At 46.5% G+C, this 20,738-nt stretch overlaps 1 protein-coding gene across 1 annotated transcript in view; it reads left to right on the top strand.

Moving 5' to 3' along the window:
* The window catches only part of AGFG2 (ArfGAP with FG repeats 2), a 567,631-nt gene that overhangs the window by 530,229 nt on the left and 16,664 nt on the right, over positions 1 to 20,738 (top strand). The window contains exon 12 of the mRNA XM_085639598.1: positions 15,452 to 15,537. Coding sequence (XP_085495724.1) covers positions 15,452 to 15,537 — 86 coding nt within the window. The remainder of the gene's footprint in view (positions 1 to 15,451; positions 15,538 to 20,738) is intronic.

Below are 20,738 nucleotides of genomic sequence, written 5' to 3'. Positions count from 1 at the left end.
GACGGAGTGATTCCGTCATGAGCAGGGAACGGGTTAATGGACCATAAGCCTATGTAATTGTTTTAAAAAAGGGGAAACATTTTGGAACCTTGCCAATCAAACAGGCAGCCGCATTGTGGTTTTGTCATAGTCTGATGAGAGTTGCGTTGCCGTAATCGAGCCGAGACTGAATATATGCATTGATCAGAGGAGCATGAAATCTGTGTGACTGGCAGAATATTTCATGTAGTTTTCAATGGAAAAAGCAGACGCGTGAAATCTTGAAAGTATGAGGGCCAAATATAAGTTAGCATCAGAATAGGTTCTCAAATAATAGATTTTTTGTGCAGAAGGAGGGCAGGGGTCCATTATTGAAGGCCAGGTCAGAGAATCCACGGCAACTGTGCCCTCAGGAAGAATTGGCAGCTCGGTCTTCTCTGGATTTAATTTCAAGTGGTTCCGTGACATCCATGAGTGTACCAGAAGACACTGCGCTAGGAAAGAAGTATTAGTATGGTCCTTCACAACCCCAAAGATCAATTGTGTTCTCTGTGTACATACATTTCACATCCCCTTTCGTCAACAATTGGGCCTGAGGGTGCATGTAGTTATTGAATAAGAGAGGAGAAAGTGTCCTGCCATGAGGGAGACCTATATTGAGAACGGAGTTTGTACACATTCAGAATAATTGCCACGATTTGATAACTGTGTACTTTTATTTATGACTTTGTTTACATGAGGCTTGCGAGGCAGTTAATGCCGGCACTGGGCTAGACCTAAAATGTACTCCGTGCATACATCGACATGCATGAATCTCATATTAGCATCTACAGGCCTTATTAATTTTTCTACCACTGCCTTAGCCTCATTCGCAGACCAATGTTGTAACTGTTTGTGGTGTCTTTGGACATTATATTTGTAGGAGTTGTTGTGCCAATGTGCAGGGAGTCTCTCTTCTGATTTTGAAAAGGAAAACAAAACAAATACAGTGACCTGGTGCATACGCCATGAAGTTCCCTCTATAAGTTGATCAGTAGGGTCAGTTTAATACAGTAGTAGGATCAAGTTTACATGGTAATAAGTCGACTTCTCTTCCAGAACTTACCCTTTCACATGGCATGCTATTTCATTTGAGTGTAGCTTTACAATGATAATTTGTTTTTGATATAATGCTAGATACCAAATTTCTACCATTTATTAGTGCTGTACATAAAAGATTAGGGCCCTGATTTAGAGTTTGGTGGACAGGTTACTCCATCACAAATGTGGCGCATATCCTGTCCACCATATTCAAGTACCATAGGTTAAGATGGATTTGTAATACGACAGACGGGCTATCCTTCACGTTTGTGACGGTGTAACACTTCTGCTGAGTTCTAATCTGACCCTAAATCAGCCTACCTAGGCTCGAGCACTGCTGATCATCATTAATGTCAGTGGCAACCATTTAACTCAATGAGACATCCTCCCAGTTATTAATCACTGGAACACTTCTGCAGCAGTCTTTATCATAATTGCAATTAAATGGTGTTACTATTGTTATTTGACAGTGGATAGTGTTATTTTGCCTTTTGTGTGGCCTTGTGCTGGTGCAACTTCCATCATGCATAGTACACACTGCATATGATCACTCCACAGTGGCTCATCGCAACTCTAATTTGCGCACACAGTCAGGAAATGTGTAGAAACAAACATGCTGTTACCACACACAGAGAAAAATAATTAGAGGGAACTTTGCTTCCCATGTGTCATCAACACACTCCGGTTACTCTCCATCAGCTAGGATTAGGAGTCAGCATACAAAAATCACACCTTCAACCATTACAATTCAACCATGTTTGGGAGCTATACACAATATACGCCTGGGTTTAGTATACTCAAATCCAACCAGGATACAAAATATTTAAATACGGTCATAAGTTTCAGCCCAATCAACAAATAACAATCAAAACAGTTATGCGTCTATTGGGCATGATGGCATCTTGCATCGCAATAGTACCACATGCTCTACTTCATATGCGCCCACTGCAAGAATGTCTGGCACACCATTGGTCTCCGTCACAGCATCATTTACATGATTTAGTGTTGGTAGACAGCCACGTTTATCGCTCTTTGCAGTGGTGGAACACACAAAAACTGTCAAAAGGGCGGCCATTTCTCGACCCTGACCCCAGATTATTCTTACAACAGATGCATCCCTTACAGGATGGGGTGCTCATCTAAAATCAGTCAATCAGATAGAATTTGTATAGCACTGCTTATCACCACGGGTGGTATCCAGGCGATGTGTTACAGGTCTCAGTCGAAGAGCCAGTTTTTGAGTTGAAGTGGTTCAGCGAGGGTGCAGAGGTGGATAGGGAAAGTGAGGGTGTTCCAGGCTTTGGCAGCGAAGTGGAAGAATGGCTGTCCTCCGGTACGACTGCGGTGGATCCGTAGAGTTTGAGCGAGGGCAAGGTTTGTCGAAGTTGGTGGAAGGTCATGTGGTGGTTCATGTAGTCCTTGGTCGTGAAGGGCTTTGTAGGTGTGGGTCAGGAGCTTGTACTGGAATCTCTTCTGAACGGTGTGCCAGTGGAGGTCTTCCAGGTGCTGGGTGATGTGTGTCCTCTTGGGCAGGTTGAAGATCAGCCTAGCTGCTGGGTTCTGAATTGTCTGGAGTCTTTGCATGAGTTCGGTGGTGGTGCCAGCATAGAGTGCGTTGCCGTAGTTGAGCTGGCTAATGATGAGGTCCTGGGTCACCGTTTTCCTGTTGCTGATAGAGCGCCATCTAAAGATTTTTCAGAGCATGCTGATCGTGTGGAAGCAGGCTGAGTAGACAGCGTTGACCTGATGTTTCATGAAGAGTTTGTTGTCAAGTATGATGCTGAGGTTGTGGGCGTGGTCTTTCGGTTTGGGGGTAGGTCCGAGTTCTGCTGCCCACTATGAGTCGTTCAAAAGGGTGGTTTGTCTGCTGGAGATCAGGACATCTGTTTTGTCTGTGTTGAGTTTGAGGCAGTAGACTCTCATCCATGTTGCGACCTTTTTTTTTTTTTATTAATCCTTTTTATTGGCATTTGTAATCTTATCGTCAGTACCGTCTATACAGCTCGTTTTGGTACAGCAGTTACATCATTTCATTAGCAAAACATCTAATAACGTGGTACAATACATATATCAGTATTAACATACATATTAATCAAACCTTGTGTACCATCCCCACTTTAGTAAATACCCTTGGACTATTCTGGCCCATTCCACCGTCAAATGTTACTGCGATGCTCCTGCTGTATCCAAGTAAACTATGGGGAGTAGTCTTGTTCACCTTGTGTATTGATTGCCTCTCATGTGCATGCCCTATATGTGTCTTCCACTGCTTATCGTATACACCTAATAGGACTTACTTAGGAATCTGTGTAACATCAGATGCCAAACTGAAACATCTAAAACTACTGCAGTTACCGGGGGTCCTTCGTCTGCCTAATATATCACTTTAATGGTGAATCATAACACTTATGAGGTGTCTTGTCTCGGGGGGGTGGGGGGGGGCTCCAAGTAGGGGAGGGAAAATGGTGAATGCGCGGGTAAGGATACCCAAACCCCTAGTGTATCCAATCCGGAGAAAGTCATAAGAAATCCTCCACTGTATCCCAACATCTTTGTGTCGTGTCCTCCCGTGACATATACCATTGTCCCCTCATTCTGTCTAGGCCTGGCAATAGGCATTCTCGTTTTGGACCCATATGTGACTCCGGTCCCTATCCTGGTCTTGAGGCGTCTGTCGGTGATTCCCCGTCCGTCAATTTACGTATATCCCATGCCCTCAATATATCTGCCCATGGTTCAGCTAGCGGTTTCTGCTTCTTCGTGAACTTATCCTCTCGTAACAAGGCCCTTTCCTCTGCCCTGACCCAGCAGAAAACATCACTTTCCCAGTCTGCTATAAGCGGACTCCTTACCGCCCTCCATCTGAGAGCTAATCTCCGTTTGGCCAGGAGCAAGGCTAAATCCGCAAACCTGTGTCCCACCCGTTTGGATTTGGGCCTCGGGAACAGTCCTAGTAGGCATGCCTCCGGGGAGCATTCCATCTTACAGGCCAAGACCGTATTGAGTGTTTCTATTACTGTGGCCCAGTACTGTTGGAGTTTTGGACAAAGCCACAGCATATGATCAAAGTCCGCTTGGTACATCTAGCATGCGACTGGTCATTTCTCCCATATAATATATTCAATTGGTGCTGTGTAAGATAAGTCCTATGTAGTATTTTAAACTGTATTAGTTTGAAGACCATATTCCTTGAAACTTTCCTGTGGCTGCCCAGGACCCTCTGCCATTCCTTCTCAGTCAGGTGCCTTTCTAGAGTGCCCTCCCATCGTTCCCGAATTCGGGTCAGAGGTCGCCGAGACATCTGTTATTGCCAGATAGAGCCACTTCACCAGATGTCCGGCAGCTCCCGACATCTGTTATTGCCAGATAGAGCCACTTCACCAGATGTCCGGCAGCTCCCAATGTCACTATCGCTTGGAGACCTGCATACGTGGCCGGTTCGTCCGTGTCATTCCCCCATAAGGTTACGAACACTCCCCTTATCTTATGATAGTTCAAGAACTGCCCTGGTGGCAGATCATGATATTCAAAAAAATCCTCCAGAGGGAGCATCACCCCATCTTCGTAATAATCTCCAACAGTCCGAATACCTGCCTCCTCCCAGCCTGTAAGTCCGGTGCATAAAGCCGCATAGCCAGTGCCCTTTTCCTGCATCTATCCCAACATGCCATTGCCACAGCGGGTAAGACACTCATGTTTTTAATCTTCAGGCGGAGGTTGAGCATCCTTGCTAGCAGTGTTCCTCGGGCTGAGTGAGCCTATAGCGCAAGTATCTCTAACCCTCTTCCATCTAGTCATATGGCCAGCCATTGAAGCTGTGCCGCCAGATAATATGCTTCAAGGTCTAGAGCACTCGGCCCCCCTTCCGTCCAGGGCATTCTTAAAAACTGCAGGGCAACCCGATTCCGTCCACCATCTTACACCAACTCCCTCAACATAGCATCCAGGGCCTCGGAATCACTACCGGCAAATTAACAAAGAAATACAACATTCTCATCAGCACTACGATCTTGGACAATGCTGCTCAAGCCATAACTGGCAACTTAAGTGAACGCCAGAAAGACACATTCGCCCCCAAGGCCCCACCCAGGTTCCCTTCCAATAGATCTCTGTCGATGGTACACTTGGATTCCCAGGTACCTGAAAGTGCTCGGGCCCGTTCCAGGCCTGTCGGGAGTTTCAGTGGCCTGTCAAGTTCAGGTCTTAGGGGGAATACACACGTGTTTTTTCTTTACGCGCATTCCCGACAACTCTGCGATCTCTTCCAATATGCACGACACCTCCTGGACCCCACGGGGTCCATCTTGGAGATAAACCAAGATATCGTCTGCGTAGAGCGAGACTATGTGTGCCGTCCCCTCGAGTACCACTCCAAGATCCCCAACCTCTTGCCTGAATCATTCCTCCAATGGCTCAATGGCCAGGGCAAAGAGCAGATGTGATAGATGGACACCCCTGCCGGGTTCCTCTATATATGGGGTATTGGGACGATACTGTGCTGCCCGTGCAGACTCTAGCTCTGAGACCCGCATATAATAGCCGGACCCGCTTCCAGCAATCATCCCCCAATCCCATCTTCCCCATCGTCGCTTGTAGAAAGTCCCATCTCAAAGAAGCAAAAGCCTTTTCCAGGTCTACAGCTACTACTACCGCATTGGGATATTCCCCCAAATCCTGGTGAGACAGCACATGATACAGTCTCCTCATATGAATGGATGTTGAACTTGATGGGATAGACCCATTTTGGTCCACATGAACCAATCCCTGCATCAGGTTTAGGAGTCTGGCCGCTACCACCTTACTGAGTATTTTAAAGTTGAGGTTTAACATCGACAACGTCCTAAATTCCATTATATCAGCCACCTCCTTAGTTTTAGGCAAGGGGATCACCAACACCTCCCTGGCTGACATTGAAAGATGTTCCTCCTCCCATGCTGTAGCATACATTTGTTCGAGTTTTAGAGCCAGCAAATCTATAAAAGTGGAGTAGAATTCAGCCGGGAGGCCGTCCGGTCCCGGAGTCTTTCCCCGCGCCATTTCTCTAATGGCTGCTCTAATTTCCTGTAGCTTAACCGGCTCTGCCAATGTCTCCCGTGTGGTCTGATCTAATTGTCTTAGCCCCAACCCTTCAAGGTGTGTCACTATCCTGTCGCTCTGTATGTCCACTAACTTCCCATAAAGTGGCTCGTAGTATTCCCTGAACGTGTCATTAATGCCCCGCGGAGAGTATATCACCTGACCAGTCGGATCCCAAATACTAGAAATTGGCACTCCTCTACCCTCTGGCTTAATCAACCACACCAATAACTTCCCTGCCACCTTCTACATGCTGCCGTTATTGATATGTTCTATAATCTAACATCCTTACTCTCCCATGCTGCACTATAAATACTCTTCACCTCCGCCAAGCTTGAGCATCCGTTCCTCCATCAACTTCCCCATCCAACAACCGTATCTGGGCCTCCAAAGATTCCAGCTCCTGGGTGATCTCCCTCCTAGCTCCTACAGTCTGTCCCACGCACCGCCCTCCGATTACCACCTTAAAGGCGTCCCACTCTATCAGGTTAGAGCTAGCCTGTCCCTGGTTCTTCTCAAAGTAAGTTGTGATCGCCTCAGCAAGCTGCTGTCTAAAACAGTCATCCTCTAGTAAATTGAGATTCAAACGCCACATTGGAATGGGGGCCTTGTCAGGGGTAGGTGTGAATCGTAATACTAGGGGGCTATGGTCCGATTTAGATCTCCCTAAATATTCCGCCTTCGCTAGCATAGAGGTTAACTTGTCAGAACAAAGGAACATGCCCAATCTTGTATGGAGATCATACAGAGATGAGTTGTAGGCGTATTCTCACAGGTGAGTGTTATGTATTCGCCAAGTGTCTAGCAATTTCCATCCCTGAATCCAATCCCTCAAGCCCTTAGCCATTGTGGCCACTGTAGTACCCCCCCAGTGGAGGAGTAGACCTGTCCCATGTAGGATCACATACAGAATTAAAATTGCCCCTTAAAATCAAGTCACCCGATGCAACCCCGACAGAGGTTTGGACAACTGCGCCAGGAAAGGGCCTTGGTCGTGATTCGGCCCATACACACTCCCCAGCGTTACTGCTATCCCCTTCAATCTGCCCTTCACTAACACAAGCCTCCCCTCCAGGTCAAATATTGTCTGGGAGGCTTGGAACGGAACTCCAGGTCTAACCCATACAAGGGCCCCTCTTGCATACATTGAGTACGCACTAGCGAACAATTGCCTGCACCTGAGTCGGCCAACCTCCCTATCTGTGAAGTGGGTCTCCTGCAGCATCACCACATGAGCACCTCTACGCTCTATATAATTAAGGATAGTATAACGCTTAGGAGAACCAATACCCCGGATATTCGAGGTCAGGAGCTTAAACTCCTCCGCTTGGTGACAGTCCTTGCCCATCTCCGAAAGCAGTCATTCCCACCACCCATCTCCCCCCCCCACACCCCCCTGTGCCCCCACATCAATAGTGGACCCCACAATGCAGCACAACAAACCCAACTATAAACTCCCAATCCCGTGAGCGGCCTGACAACGGTCAGCTGCCCACACCTGAAAAGAAACATCTTGTTAGTCAGGAGGCCGCCTCCAACTCTAGGGGCGGTATGCTCTAGTGGGGGGTGGAAGGAAAGGTCAGTTACCATCAGTAATGGTGAAGCTGTTGTCTGGTCCCATTTATGGTGCTGAAGGGCATCCCCTTCCCTCTCCCCCAGGTATCGGCAACATCCATATAAATAAGGCATTCTCAGTCAATGGTCGGCGATCAACTGCGATCCCTTATCCTTAGACAAAATCATCAGCTGTGCGTGGGGTCAGTTTAGGCAGCTCCATTTCATTCTCCGAACTGTCCTCTGAGTTAGACGGACGGCTCTGTTGATCCGAAGACGTGTCTTTATTCTGGTCCTGGCCTCTGGGCGACATTAGCCGTGCCACTGCCTCTAGTGTAGCTTCTCGATCTTGCTGTGTTTGGGAAACAGTGGGCCTCTGCAACGCTCTCGATTTTTTGAGGCAGTGTTGTCGAAGCCTAGCGCTATGTTTCTCCCCCCTTCAAGCCCGACTGAGATCTGGGCAAGGGCGCTCCCTTTCCATAGGCCTCCAGCCATGTCCAAGCTTCTTCTGGGGTGGCGCAGGAATGTGTGGTGCCATCTAGCACAATCCGGAGCTTCGCAGGAAACCGTAATGAGTACTGTAGACCCGCCTCTCAAAGAGCTTTCTTAACCACTTTGAAGCAGGCTCTCTGCGCCTGCACTTTGGCGGTAAAGTCCAGGTACATTGACACTCTACTGTTACTCATTGTGTAGGAGCCGTGTGATCTGGACTGCTGCAGTATGGCATCCCTGTCCCTATTAAGCAGAAGCTAGTCTACCACCGGCTGTGGGGGCCTTCCGGGGGTCGACCCGGGACGCTGTGAGCCCTCTCCAGGGCAAAGAATTGAGATAGTGTGCCATCAGGCAACACCTCCTTGAGCCATGTTTCCAGGAATGTCAGCATGTCTGTCCCTTCCGTGGTCTCCGGGATCCCCACATTGTTGCGCCAATTTCTCCCTTCAGCATCTTCTGCCCTCCGTTAAAAGCTCCGTCACTCTGGTCGTAAGATCATCTAGCCGCGCCGATCCTTTTTCTGCCCCGGCACTAGCTATGTGAGAGAATGTTATACATCCGTGACTCTATCTGCCAGCTTATGATGTTCCGCCTGCAGCAGCCCCAGGCCCACCGACACCGCCCCTGTATCCTGCTGTAATGTTGTTTTGGTGTCGGAGATAGCCTCCAGGATCTTGTTGTGGAGGTGCAGTGAGATCTTTGTTAGTTGTGTCCCCAGTGTCTTGCCCACTATGCTGTGGAGATGTAACCGGGTGTTTGGCCGGGTGTTGCCTGTTTTATTTTTCGGCCGCCCCATTTTACTTCAGTGGGACTCGGCCCAGACACTCGCTCAGGGAACAGGTAGCCCCTCCTTCTGTCTGGCCTCACTTGAAGTCCTAAAGCCCACCGGAACTCTGATTCGTAACTCCTGTGGTGTCCCTTCTTATTAGGTTCCTTCTTGGTGAGCAGGGCCCCAGCCAAAAATCCTGCAGGAGGTACTGTCACTGCCACCCGGTGCCCCCAGAATCCAGGCTCATGTAGGGCCCTCAGCCCCTAGTGCAATTGTCCGGCAGATAGTGTGGATCAGGCAAGCCATGCGGACCACACCAGCCCGGGTCTCGTTCCACCCTACTCTGCCCCTACTGATTCAATACTTGCCCCGAGTAAAGGATCTGCCTGCCCAAATATTCCACTTCTGTTTGCTCCCGCTCTGCAGGCAGTCCAGCTCTCACCACACAAAAGGACGTACGCACGCTATTTCCTCTCACGGGGTCCCTCAGTGGTCACCGGCCACAACTGTCCGTACTGTGGCAGTTCCAGATCAGCCCAGCATTAAATGTCTCAAATCTGCCCCACTAGTTCACTTATTTGGACTCCCGCTACTCTCTGTGCTGCGTCACCACACTGCTGGCCATCTTGCTTGGTGTGCTTACCTCCAGTATTCAGGCTTTGTTCCTCTGTCACTGAGGAAGACCGCCGCACACCATTCCAGGTCAAGACTCGCCCGGCCTCGGCCGCCTCCTCAGCTGCCGTCGGAGGTCCACAGGGAGAGCGGACCCCTGCTGATCTCTTCTCGCTTCTGCTCCGGTCCGGGCCTCCGTTCTCCTCTCTATATTGCAAAGGCCCCGCCGGACTAGTGCTCTCATCGCAGGTGGTCTGCCTTTGTCACCAACTCTAGTTTTTTAGTATTTTATGTAGCAGTTGTCGCTCCTGTCTGCCGCCGGGGCAGCCACTCAAAGCCGCAGCCTCACAGCAGTGCAGACTCTACCCCCGCAGTCCAGTTCCAGGGGTTCACTCCGCAGTTGCACTATCATTCGTGCTGAACCGGCGACGCCCTCAAGCCTCGGCCCCAGGTCCACCTGGCCATAGGGACTAGCCCATACACTTGCCTTCTGAATACGGAACCTCTGGGACGCCCCTCGGTTCCCGACAGGATGATCTTCTGGACCAAGACGGATCTTCGCAACTATGCAGCTGCCATGATTGTGGTCCAAACCACACACCCCCATGTCGCGACGTTCTTCTTGCAGTTGTGGAAGTTGGTCTGTGTCCGGGTGGGGTTCGTTGAGAGTGAGAGGGCGAGTTGGGGGGCGTCCGTGTAGGAGATAATGTTTGATGTTGTGTGATCTGACGATGTCTGTGAGTGGTGTCTTGTAGATGTTGAAGAAGGTGGGGCTGAGGGATGAGCCTACTCTGCAGATTGGGTGCTTGGAGTGCGAGGTGAAGGGGGAGAGGCGGACACTCTGAGTGCGTCCCGTGAGGAAGGGTGCCATCCGACTGAGCGCGTCTGTGATTCTGATTTGATGAAGTCGATGGATGACTGTGTGGTGTGAAACGGTGTTGAATGCTGCTGAGCGGTCCAGGAGGATGAGGACGGCTGATTCTCCTCTGTCAAGTGGGGCTTGGATGTTGTCTGTTGCTGAGGCTGTGGTTGGCTCTGGAGCCTGATTGGTATGGGTCCAGTAGTTTCTTTCTTTCTAGACGATTGGTGAGTTTGAGGTTGGTGGCCTTCTCCTGGACTTTGGCAGCAAACGGGAGGAGGGAGATGAGACGGTAGTTCTGGAGATCTATGGGGTCTGCTGACTATTTCTTAAGGATGAGCCTAACCGCATGCTTCCATGTGTCGGGAAAGAGGTTTGTAGTTATGGAGGTGTTGAGGATGGTGGTGATATGGTGACTGATCTCGTTGCTTCTGAGGTTGAAGAGTCTGTGAGGGAAGGGGTCAGTGGGTGATTCTGAGTGGATGGATTTCAGCGGGTGGTATTCGTTGGTGTACTGAGTTGTTCCCATGTGATGAGGGAGTGGTTGGTGGTTGTTGTCGATGGGTAGCCGAGAATGTCAAAGGGTTGCGGATCGATGCTTGTGTAGATCGTTGCTATCTTGTGCAAGCGATCGGCGAGGGAGACGCAGAGTTCTTGTGAGGGATGGGTCCCGTTTTCAGTGGCTGGAAGGCAGGTGAATTGTCTGGCAATGTTGACTCTCAGTACAGAGTCTCTAAAATGCCAAACACCAGAGTATCCATATCACCTACCTCGAGCTTCAAGCTGTTCACCTAGCACTGAAAGCGTTTCTTACTCATATGGTAGGCAAAGTTGTCTTGATTCGACAGATAACATGACAGCTATGTACTATTTACAAAAACAAGGAGGGTCACACGCTCTAGTTATCATGCCTATCTCAGACAATTTGGAGTTGGGCAATAAGTCACAACATCCATCTGCTAGCCGAACACCCCCCAGGGATGGACAACCAGTTTGCCGACCTCATCAGGATGCAGCAACACGTCCACAAGTAGGAACTCCACCCCTAAGTCCTCCTCTTTTATTTCCACAAGTAGGGGTTTCCACAAATAGACCTTTTTGAAACCATAAACAATGCAAAATGCCCGAATTTCGCCTCCAGGTTCCCACATCCACTATCCAAAGACAATGCTATATGGATGAACTGGTCACAGCTATTTGCCTACACTTTTCCACCTCTCGTGCTTCTTCTGTTTGTGGTTCGGAGCTTCAGGCAAACGTGTCTCACTCTCATTCTAATAGCTCCCACTTTGGCTCGTCAACCATGGTTCACTTTAAACTGTAATTTGTTCCCCACGAGAAGCTTCCTCTCATCCTGGACCTTGTCACTCAGAACCATAGAGAAATCAGACATTCAAATCTAAAGGAGCTCAATCTTGCGATTTAGCTCCTGAGATCATAGAATTTGGATAGCTTAATCTCCCTCCTGAATGTATGACTATTCTTAAAGAAGCTCACAAGCCTTCATCTAAAATGCATCAAAGTGGAAACGATTTGTCTTCGACTCTTGGAGTAAACAAATCAATCCATTTGATGCAACAATACAAAACATTGTTTGCTATCTTCATTTACAAACATTAGGCCTTGCCTACACATCCATATATTTTCATTTAGTAGCAGTAGCTGCCTATTTGCAGAACCAACAGCTTTTGTTTTTGTTCCAAGTACCAGTTATTAAAGCATTCATGGAAGGCCTTAAAAGAGTAATTCCACCTGCACCTGCGTAGAATCTTAATATGGTACTTACCAGACTTTTGGGTCCACCATTTGAACCATTACATAAATATCCTCTCCAATTTTTATCTTGAAAAGTTGCTTTTTTTAATAGCCATTGCCTAACTTAGACGTGTCAGTGAGCTCCAGGCTTTAAAATTGGAAGATCCTTTCTTCCAAATACACAGAGATAGTGGTTCTAAGAACCAACCCAAATTGTCTTCCAAAAGTGATTTCATCTTTCCACCTCAGTCAGTTGATCTACCTGTTTTCTTCCCACAACCAGATTCAGTTGCAGAGAGGGCACTTCATACATTAGATGTCAAAAGAGCTCTAATGTACTATATTGACAGAACTAAAGAATTTAGAAAAACAAAACAACTGTTTGTACCATTTTCGCCCCTTCCCAAAGGAAATCCCATATCCAAGTCCCATATTTCTAGAGGGATAATTAAATGTATTTGGATATATTATGCCAACCCTAAAATATATTTTCCACTTCTCCCCCGAGCACATTCTACTCGCAAAACGGGGGCTTCCATGGCTTTACTGGGCAATATCCAAATACCTGACATTTGTAGGGCAGCTACATGGTCTACACCACACACTTTCACCAAACATTATTGTGTGGCTGTATTAGCATGCCAGTGTAGGGCAGGCAGTGCTACGTACTCTTTCAAACAACTGCAACACCCACGGGTTAGCTGCCACTTTTGGAGAGAGACTGCTTTACAGTCTATGCAAAGCATATGTATCTACAGGCATACATGCCTCCTACAGAATATGTTCCTTACCCTGTAAGCATCTGTTTGTGGTATGTTTGGCTGTAGATTAACATGCGCCTACCCTCCTCCCGGGACACCTTTGGCCGTTGCAGTTTTTTTACATTATTCTATTTGCATGGACATCTCTTTACTGATACTTACTCTCACTCCTTTCTCACCTGCGGGAAAACAATCTTACAATGGAGTCCATGCCCATTATTACTGAGAGGAGGAGTCACTTGTCTTGTGAATAGAAAGACTTCTTTGAAGAAAAACAATATGAACACATCCGAGCCCAACACCAGATGGCGGAAGTATGCCAAGCATGTGAATCTACAGCACTACATGCCAGGAGCAGATGCTTACAGGTTAAGTAACGCATTCTTTACTTTGCTCTAGGGGCAAGTAAAGTGGTTATTCCAAGTCGGCCTCCAGTAAAGTTTCTTGACATTGCCTGTGTACAGGCAATATTTCAATGTCTGGAGTGTCTGGGTTGGAAGAACAGTTGTTTTGAAAGACACTTCACATGGATTCTGCAATTTTCAATCATGTTCCATTAGCCACATGTAATTGATCTATTCTGCTGCCTGGTGGTTCTAACTTTGGGTGTGGTTCTTCTACACTTGTGGCTGGAGATGAGCTAGTCAAAGTGTGGTTGATGTAACCAGAGAATCCAGTGTGGCAGCGTTTTACTTCATAAATGTCTAAAGACAGGTGAACGGCTGAATTAACATTAGTCTTATCATTCTTAAGGATGATGTAGATCAAGAGTGGCCAATTCATTTGTGGGATAAGGTTAAGTGGGGTTTGCTGGTTTAGGAGTTCTCTTGGTTATACCCGTATTTGGACAGAATGACTGGTGCGCCATCTAGTGTTTCCCTAAGTGCCTGCATCATTGGCATCATCTCCTGTTTCCTGACCTAAATTGAAGATGGAAATTGTATTGCCTGTTTCTAAAACTGAAGGTGTATTCGTACATAACAGTATGATGTAGGTAAGTTGAAGATGTTATGCTAACTAATAATTTGATGGAGGACAGAAGGTTCTTGAAACCTTTCAGAACATGTTATCTGGACACTGCCTGATATTTGGGGTAATGGCATTGTGTGTCAGGCCTCCTGTGAACTTATCTATTGTGATAGATGTCAGTTACTTATAGAAACAGCAGTAGGTGAGCCTCTTTGGAAGCCTACAACATCTTAGGTCATTTTCATCTTGCTCAATTGTAGTTAAGGAGCGGAGACCATTATAGTGCTAATCTTTCGTTATGGACTGCCTGAAAAATGAACCACCGTCTGTTATTGCGGTTACATCCCCCTTAAGTATTTGGCATCCTCAACCACTTCCTAGTGTTTGCTAGTTTGGAGACGTTGATAGCATCGAGTGTGTCTTGTGTGGTTTTATTGTACAAAGCAACATACATTCCACAGAGTATGTTGCAAACTCTGTGTCGATGGTAACTGTAGTGTAGTGTCCCTCTGGGATCAGGTCCGTCACCAGCACTTTTCATTCTATATGTACAGCCCCTCAGTAACTGCTGTTGAATTTTGGGCAGTCATTTCATAAAGTCATTACATAACTATGCTAACAGCCGTATGATTTTTGTGCTATCAATCTCATGGGAAATTGAGCATGTTATTTGAGACAACCTTTTCATCATTCAGGATTTGGGTAAATCTAATTCTGAGCTGTTGGGAGACCGTCCGACTCAGCGGGCCATGTGGACAGTCGCTGTTCTTGGGAGTTCTCGCACCACTTGGCAATATTAAAAGGCGATTGATGAATTTTTATTTCTGTGGCTGCTCCACCATGCTATCCCTAGAGGTGGCAGATAGAGCATCCCATCCTGGCGTCCTTAGGATGGAAAGGAAACGCAGATATTTTGAGGTCGAGGCGCTCTCCTGACTTGCAGAAGCCTCCTGAGATCTCAGACTGTTAACATCATTATTGGGGTGAGCAGCACCCCACATCTTCATCATTCAAACCCGAGATTGGAGTGAACGTTTTGCAGATGTGGAAGGGATTAGACCTACTATGAATCCGAGAAAAAGTAAATGTAGGTACAAGAGAGGTTATGTTTGGCACTCGGATATCTGAGTTCTAGTGCTTTCTTTTAACCATGAGCACCCTCCTGTGGTCCTGCCCATTGGCCTATCGCTGTCTGGCTGCTAACATCAAAGAGAAGCGGTCCCAGCTGTGTGTTGGAGGTAGTGATGTATGCATGTAAGGAAGGCACGCACGCTATAATTATAGGGCACTCTGCAAAGCACTTTTTGTTCTAGTTATTAAGCGGCAGGGTGTCCTTAAACTTACACCTTAAGTCACCCCTAAGGCTGAATTTACCTCGACCACTATAATGGTAATTTAACCTTTGTTTCTGTGTGATTCTTGTCGATGCAAACAATCCTGCAGATTCCAAAGGAAAGAGAGATCTGAAGTGGTTGGTACATTGCAATCTTCATTCAGAGATTCATGGCATTGACCAGTAACAGCCTTTTTATCTCTTTCGAGCAGGTGCCAGCTTTGGCGGTTTCCCTACAGCCAGGCCTTTACAGAGGCAGCAAGGCCCTCCGGCTGGACTTCACACAAACCCTTTCATGGTGAGTATTAAGAGTTGCGAACTGTTTCGTACTTCAGGAAGTACCCAGTCATGGTGGTGGTGGTGGTGGTGGTTGTAGGGTATAGGAAAAAATAATACACTTTAGCTGAACCAAACTTAAACTACACAAACATTTTAATGTCTAAACTTACATCTTTAATTAATAATTAATGCAACACCTTCCATGTATTATAACTCATGCTCCTCCATGCACAGTGTATTCAACTTGGTAGCCACACTAAATTAAATATAACTCCCTATAACTCATGGGTTCTCTACCCACTGTGTGTACCATTTTACATTATCTCACTTATAACATCTAAAATAATAGTATTAACAAGAATAGTTATGATATCGCAAAGCAAATCTTTTATGAAAACCGTGTATGGTAAAGTGGTGTTATAGTTAATGTAGTGTGGCTACCGAGTTAAATACACTGCGTATGGAGGTGCAAGATTTATAATAAGTTTAAGGTTTTGCGTAAATTATAAACTAAAGGTATAGGTTTGGAAATTTAAAATTTTGGGAAGTTTGTTTTGTAGATAAAAATACTTATAATAATTTAAAGGTGGTGCATGATTTTTAAATGTAAGAAATTGTAATGTGTGTATTTTAAGTTTTTTTTCATTGAATTTCAATGTTTTTTTATTTATGATAAAAATGTGTTGTAATGTGGAAGAGTGGAGTGGTGTAAAGTGGGATGGAGTGGTGTAAAATGGGTTGAGTATAGTGAAGCAATCGTTATATAGTATAGTGGCATATTGTATAGTACAGTGTCATGGAGTGCATTAGAGTTGCGTAAATTGTTATAAATTGGAGTGGCATCTTGTGCAGTTGAGTGGGTCATAGAGTGTTGGAAAGTGTTGTAGGTTGGAGTAGAGTGTGGCACACTGGGGTTTAGGGGAATAGAGTGGAGTAGAGGGTTGTATAGCGTAGTGAAGGGGCATAGAGCTGGAGTACAGTGTTGGTATTGCTGGGATATCTATTCTAAGGTAAGGAATCTATAACTAACGTGTTTCTTTCAGATGAACAAGTTACCTACTTTCGGTAACGATATATCTGTTAGAAACATTAGTTAGTTATAGATTTCTTACCGCCCCACCCATCCTCCTCGTTTTGCGCCCTGATTTCTAGGGTTAAGGACATCCTTTCAGGGCCCTAGTTTTGTGCACCAGTGGTCAGTGTCTTGCATGGCTCTGCGTTTCTGGCGCAGAAAGTCGTGTACAGAACTGACGTCAGCGCGCAAGGGCGGCTTCTAAGTAGCTGCCGCAACGTCATCCCGACAACCACGACGCCGACGACAGACGCGGATCCGACCAACGCCACCTTCTGACACGCAGAGGTACTGCTGACGAAAAAACTTTCCGAATCCAATCTGACGCCTGGGGGTAATTCTAAGGTAAGGAATCTAAAACTAACTAATGTTTGTTACAGATACATAGTTACCGAAGGTAAGTAACTTCTTCATTAAGAACTCATTGCTGGAGCAGCAGAGTACCATGGGGTAGCATTACATAAAGAGTCATTAGAAGAGGACTTTTTATTCGAAACACTTGGGTCCACTCACACATCAACTGGTAGTGTCCAATGCACGTAAAAGGGCTAATTAGACTTATCAAAGCCAGCATGTATCACAAATGTCTGCAACACATTCAGATCACACTGGATCTACTCCACCAATTGGGTTTCACGGTGAATGCGCAAAAATCTCACCTGCAGCCTTCACAGATACAGACTTATCTGGGAGCCACTCTCGACACTCACACAGCTCTAGCCTCTCCCAATGCAGCCAAAATTCACAACATCCAAACTCTGTTGCTACAGTTTCAAGCCAACCAGACCTCGCCAGCCAGCACTTTCATGCAACTGCTAGGAATGATGGCCTCATGCATTGCAACAGTGCCACATGCAAGACTACACATGCGTCCTCCACAAGAGTGCTTAGCACATCAGTGGAATCAGTCACAGGGTCATTAACCGATCTAGTGTTGGTAGACAGCCACACCCATTGCTCTCTGCAGTGGTGGATCCCACAAAATTTATCAAAAGGGCTGCCCTTCATCTACCCTCTTCTACACATCGTGCCAACAGATGCATCTCTCACAGGTTGGGGCGCCCATCTCCATGATTACACAATCCAGGGTCCCTGGGACAACAAGCACAAACATCTCCACATCAAACATCTGGAGCTTCTTGCAGTATTTCTAGCGATGGAAGCTTTTCAGTCTCATCTCATAGGCAAAGTTGTCCTAATCCGCACAGACAACATGACCGCTATAAACTAAATAAAAAAAACGGGTGGGGGGACACACACATTCCAACTGTGAAGCCTCTCTCAGCATTTGAAGCTGGGCAATTCATCACAAGATTCATCTTCTGGCAGAGCACCTTCCAGGAGTAAACAATCAGATTGCCGAGTGGGAACTTCATCCCCAAGTTCTCCTTCCATACTTTCAACAATGGGGATTTCCACAAAAAGATCTTTTCGCCACAGTGGACAACTCCAAAAGCCCAAACTTCTCCTCCAGGTTCACACACCCTCTATCCACAAGCAATGCCCTATAGATGAATAGTTGAGGGATATTTTCCTACACTTTTCTGCCGCTCGCACTCCCTCGGTTTCTGGTTCAGAAACTCGGGCAAACATCCCTCACATTGATTTTAGTAGCCCCCACATTGGCACACAAACCATGGTACACCACCCTGTTGGAGTTGTCAGTAGTTCCACATCAAAAACTGCATCTCACCTCCAGTCCTGTTTTCTCACTCAGAACCATGGAGAAATCAGGCATCCAAGTCTCAAAGAGCTCAACTTAGCAATTTGGCTCCTGAAATCATAGAGTTTGGATATTTAAACTTACCACCAGACTGTATGACTATTCTAAAAGAAGCAAAAAAGCCTACTACTAGATTATGCAGCAAAATGTAACCGATTTGTAGTCCATTGTAACAACAACAAAATTAATCCTCTGGATGCTTCTTTTCAAAACATTATTTGTTACTATTTGCACCTACAGCAAACCAGTCTAGCTTACACTTCTATTCATTTGCACCTTGCAGCAATAGCGGCATATTTGCAAAACAGACAGCATTTATCCTTGTTCAACGTTCCTGTTGTTAAAGCCTTTATGGAAGGCTTAAAGAGAGTAATACCACCCAGGGTACCTCTGGCGCCAATGTAGAACCTTAACATTGTACTTACAAGACTTATGGGTCCACCCTTTGACCCGTTACAAATTTGTCCTTTACAGTTCTCTTCTATGGAAGGTTGCATTTCTTATTGCAGTCACTTTTTTAAGGAGAGTTGGTGAACTGCAGGCATTAACCTTAGAAGAACCCTTCTTTCAGCTTCGTAAAGATAGGGTAGTTCTTTGCACCAATCCAAAGTTCCTCCCTAATGTAGTGTCTGCTTTTCATATTAACCAATCAGTTGAGTTACCTGTGTTCTTCCCTAAACCTGAGTCTGTAGCAGAACAAGCTTTTCACACACTTGATGTCAGAAGAGCGTTGTACTATATTGAGGGGACAAAACTCTTTCGTAAGACAAAGCAACTGTTTGTTATTTATGCTCCACCTCACAAAGGCAATCCTATCTCTAAAACAGGTATTTCAAAATGGATTGTTGAATGCATTCAAACTTGCTATGCAAAAAGTAAAAACTTTATACCCCCTTCCACTCGTAAAATAGGGGCATCTATGGCCTTTTTTGATAACATTCCTATAGCTGACATCTGTAAAGCAGCAACATGGTCTACATAACACACATTTACCAAGCACTATTGTGTGGATGTATTAGCACGCCAACAAGCCAATGTAGGGCAAGCAGTGCTAAAGACACTTTTTCAGACAACTGCAACATCTACTGGTTAGCCACAGCTTTGGGAGAATATTACTATATAGTCTATGCAAACCATGTGTATCTACAGCACACATGCCTCGAACGGATTATGTTACTTACCCAGTAAGCATCTGTTCTTGGCATGTAGAGCTGTAGATTCACATGCGCCCTCCCACCTCCCCGGACACCTGTAGTTGTTGCAGTTCTCATTACTTACATTACATACGCATGAACATCTCTGTTCGAGGCATATGAGCTGCAGATTGTACACTGTGCATAGATCGCCATCTGGTGTTGGGCTCGGATGCTTGCACTTTGTTGTTGTCTTGGAAGAGTCTTTGTAGTCACGAGATAGGTGACTCCTCCCTTGGACGATAGTGCGCATGGGCATCGACTCCATCCTCAGATTGTTTTTTTCCGCCATCTGGTTCGGATGTAACTTCTGCGCTCCTGTATTGTTTTCGATCGCGTGATCTTCGACGCGCACCTCAACTACTCAATTCCAGTCATCGACCCGAGCCGCTGGGCCTATCGACACTGTTCGGGCCTACAGCTCATAGAAAGGAATCAATTTTAAAAATGCCCCCAGTGTGGAGCTAAATTTCCACACAGTGACCACCACAAGGTCTGTAACCTGTGTCTCTCACCCGAGCACGAGGAGAACAATTGTCAAGCCTGCGCCTCTTTTAGATCTAAAAAGACCATCCGTGATCGCCGGGCCCAACGACACATCATGGCGCAGGAAGCAGCTCCGGTACCGGTAGACATCTTCGATGAAGGCCCGATGTCCTGGATTCTTAGGACCTGGAAATCGTGTCCGAAGCAGACAACTCAGTCAACCACATCACTCCTGGTCAATGAGTGAGTACAATTGCCCCTACCCCAACTCCACCCGAAAAAAAGAAGGCCCTGGTCAAGACTTTGCCTGCTGGCCCCAGTCGCGACTAAAAACAAGCTTCAGAAGCCCCTCCCCCGGGCCCGGCTCCAAAGATAAAGGACAAGCCTTCCGATAGCTCAGGACCGAGCAAACCGCATCTCAGTGTTCCGCAGGCACTATCGACACCGAAGTCAGGAGTGCGCCTACTCCAAAAAAGACATCGGCACCGAGCACCTCGACGCCGAAACAAGACATCAGATCCAAAACATTTGGAACCGAAAAATATTTCCGCCTCCACAGCCAAGCCGAAGGACCCTAAACCACCTCCCAAGGTCTAGAAGCAGAAATCCAAACCTCGCTCGGACCTGAAGAAATCGGCGCCGAAAGCTGTGTCCGAAGAGGAAGAACTTTTTCTGCCGGATCCTATCGATCCAAAACAAAAAACTCTCCACATAGACCCCAAAACAGGACATCTGGCAGCTGTTCC

The sequence above is a fragment of the Triturus cristatus genome, chromosome 12, assembly GCF_964204655.1.
Source record: "Triturus cristatus chromosome 12, aTriCri1.1, whole genome shotgun sequence".
Taxonomy (NCBI): domain Eukaryota; kingdom Metazoa; phylum Chordata; class Amphibia; order Caudata; family Salamandridae; genus Triturus; species Triturus cristatus.
The sequence above is the reverse complement of the archived record's forward strand: the minus strand, read 5'-3'. Positions and strand labels throughout refer to the sequence as shown.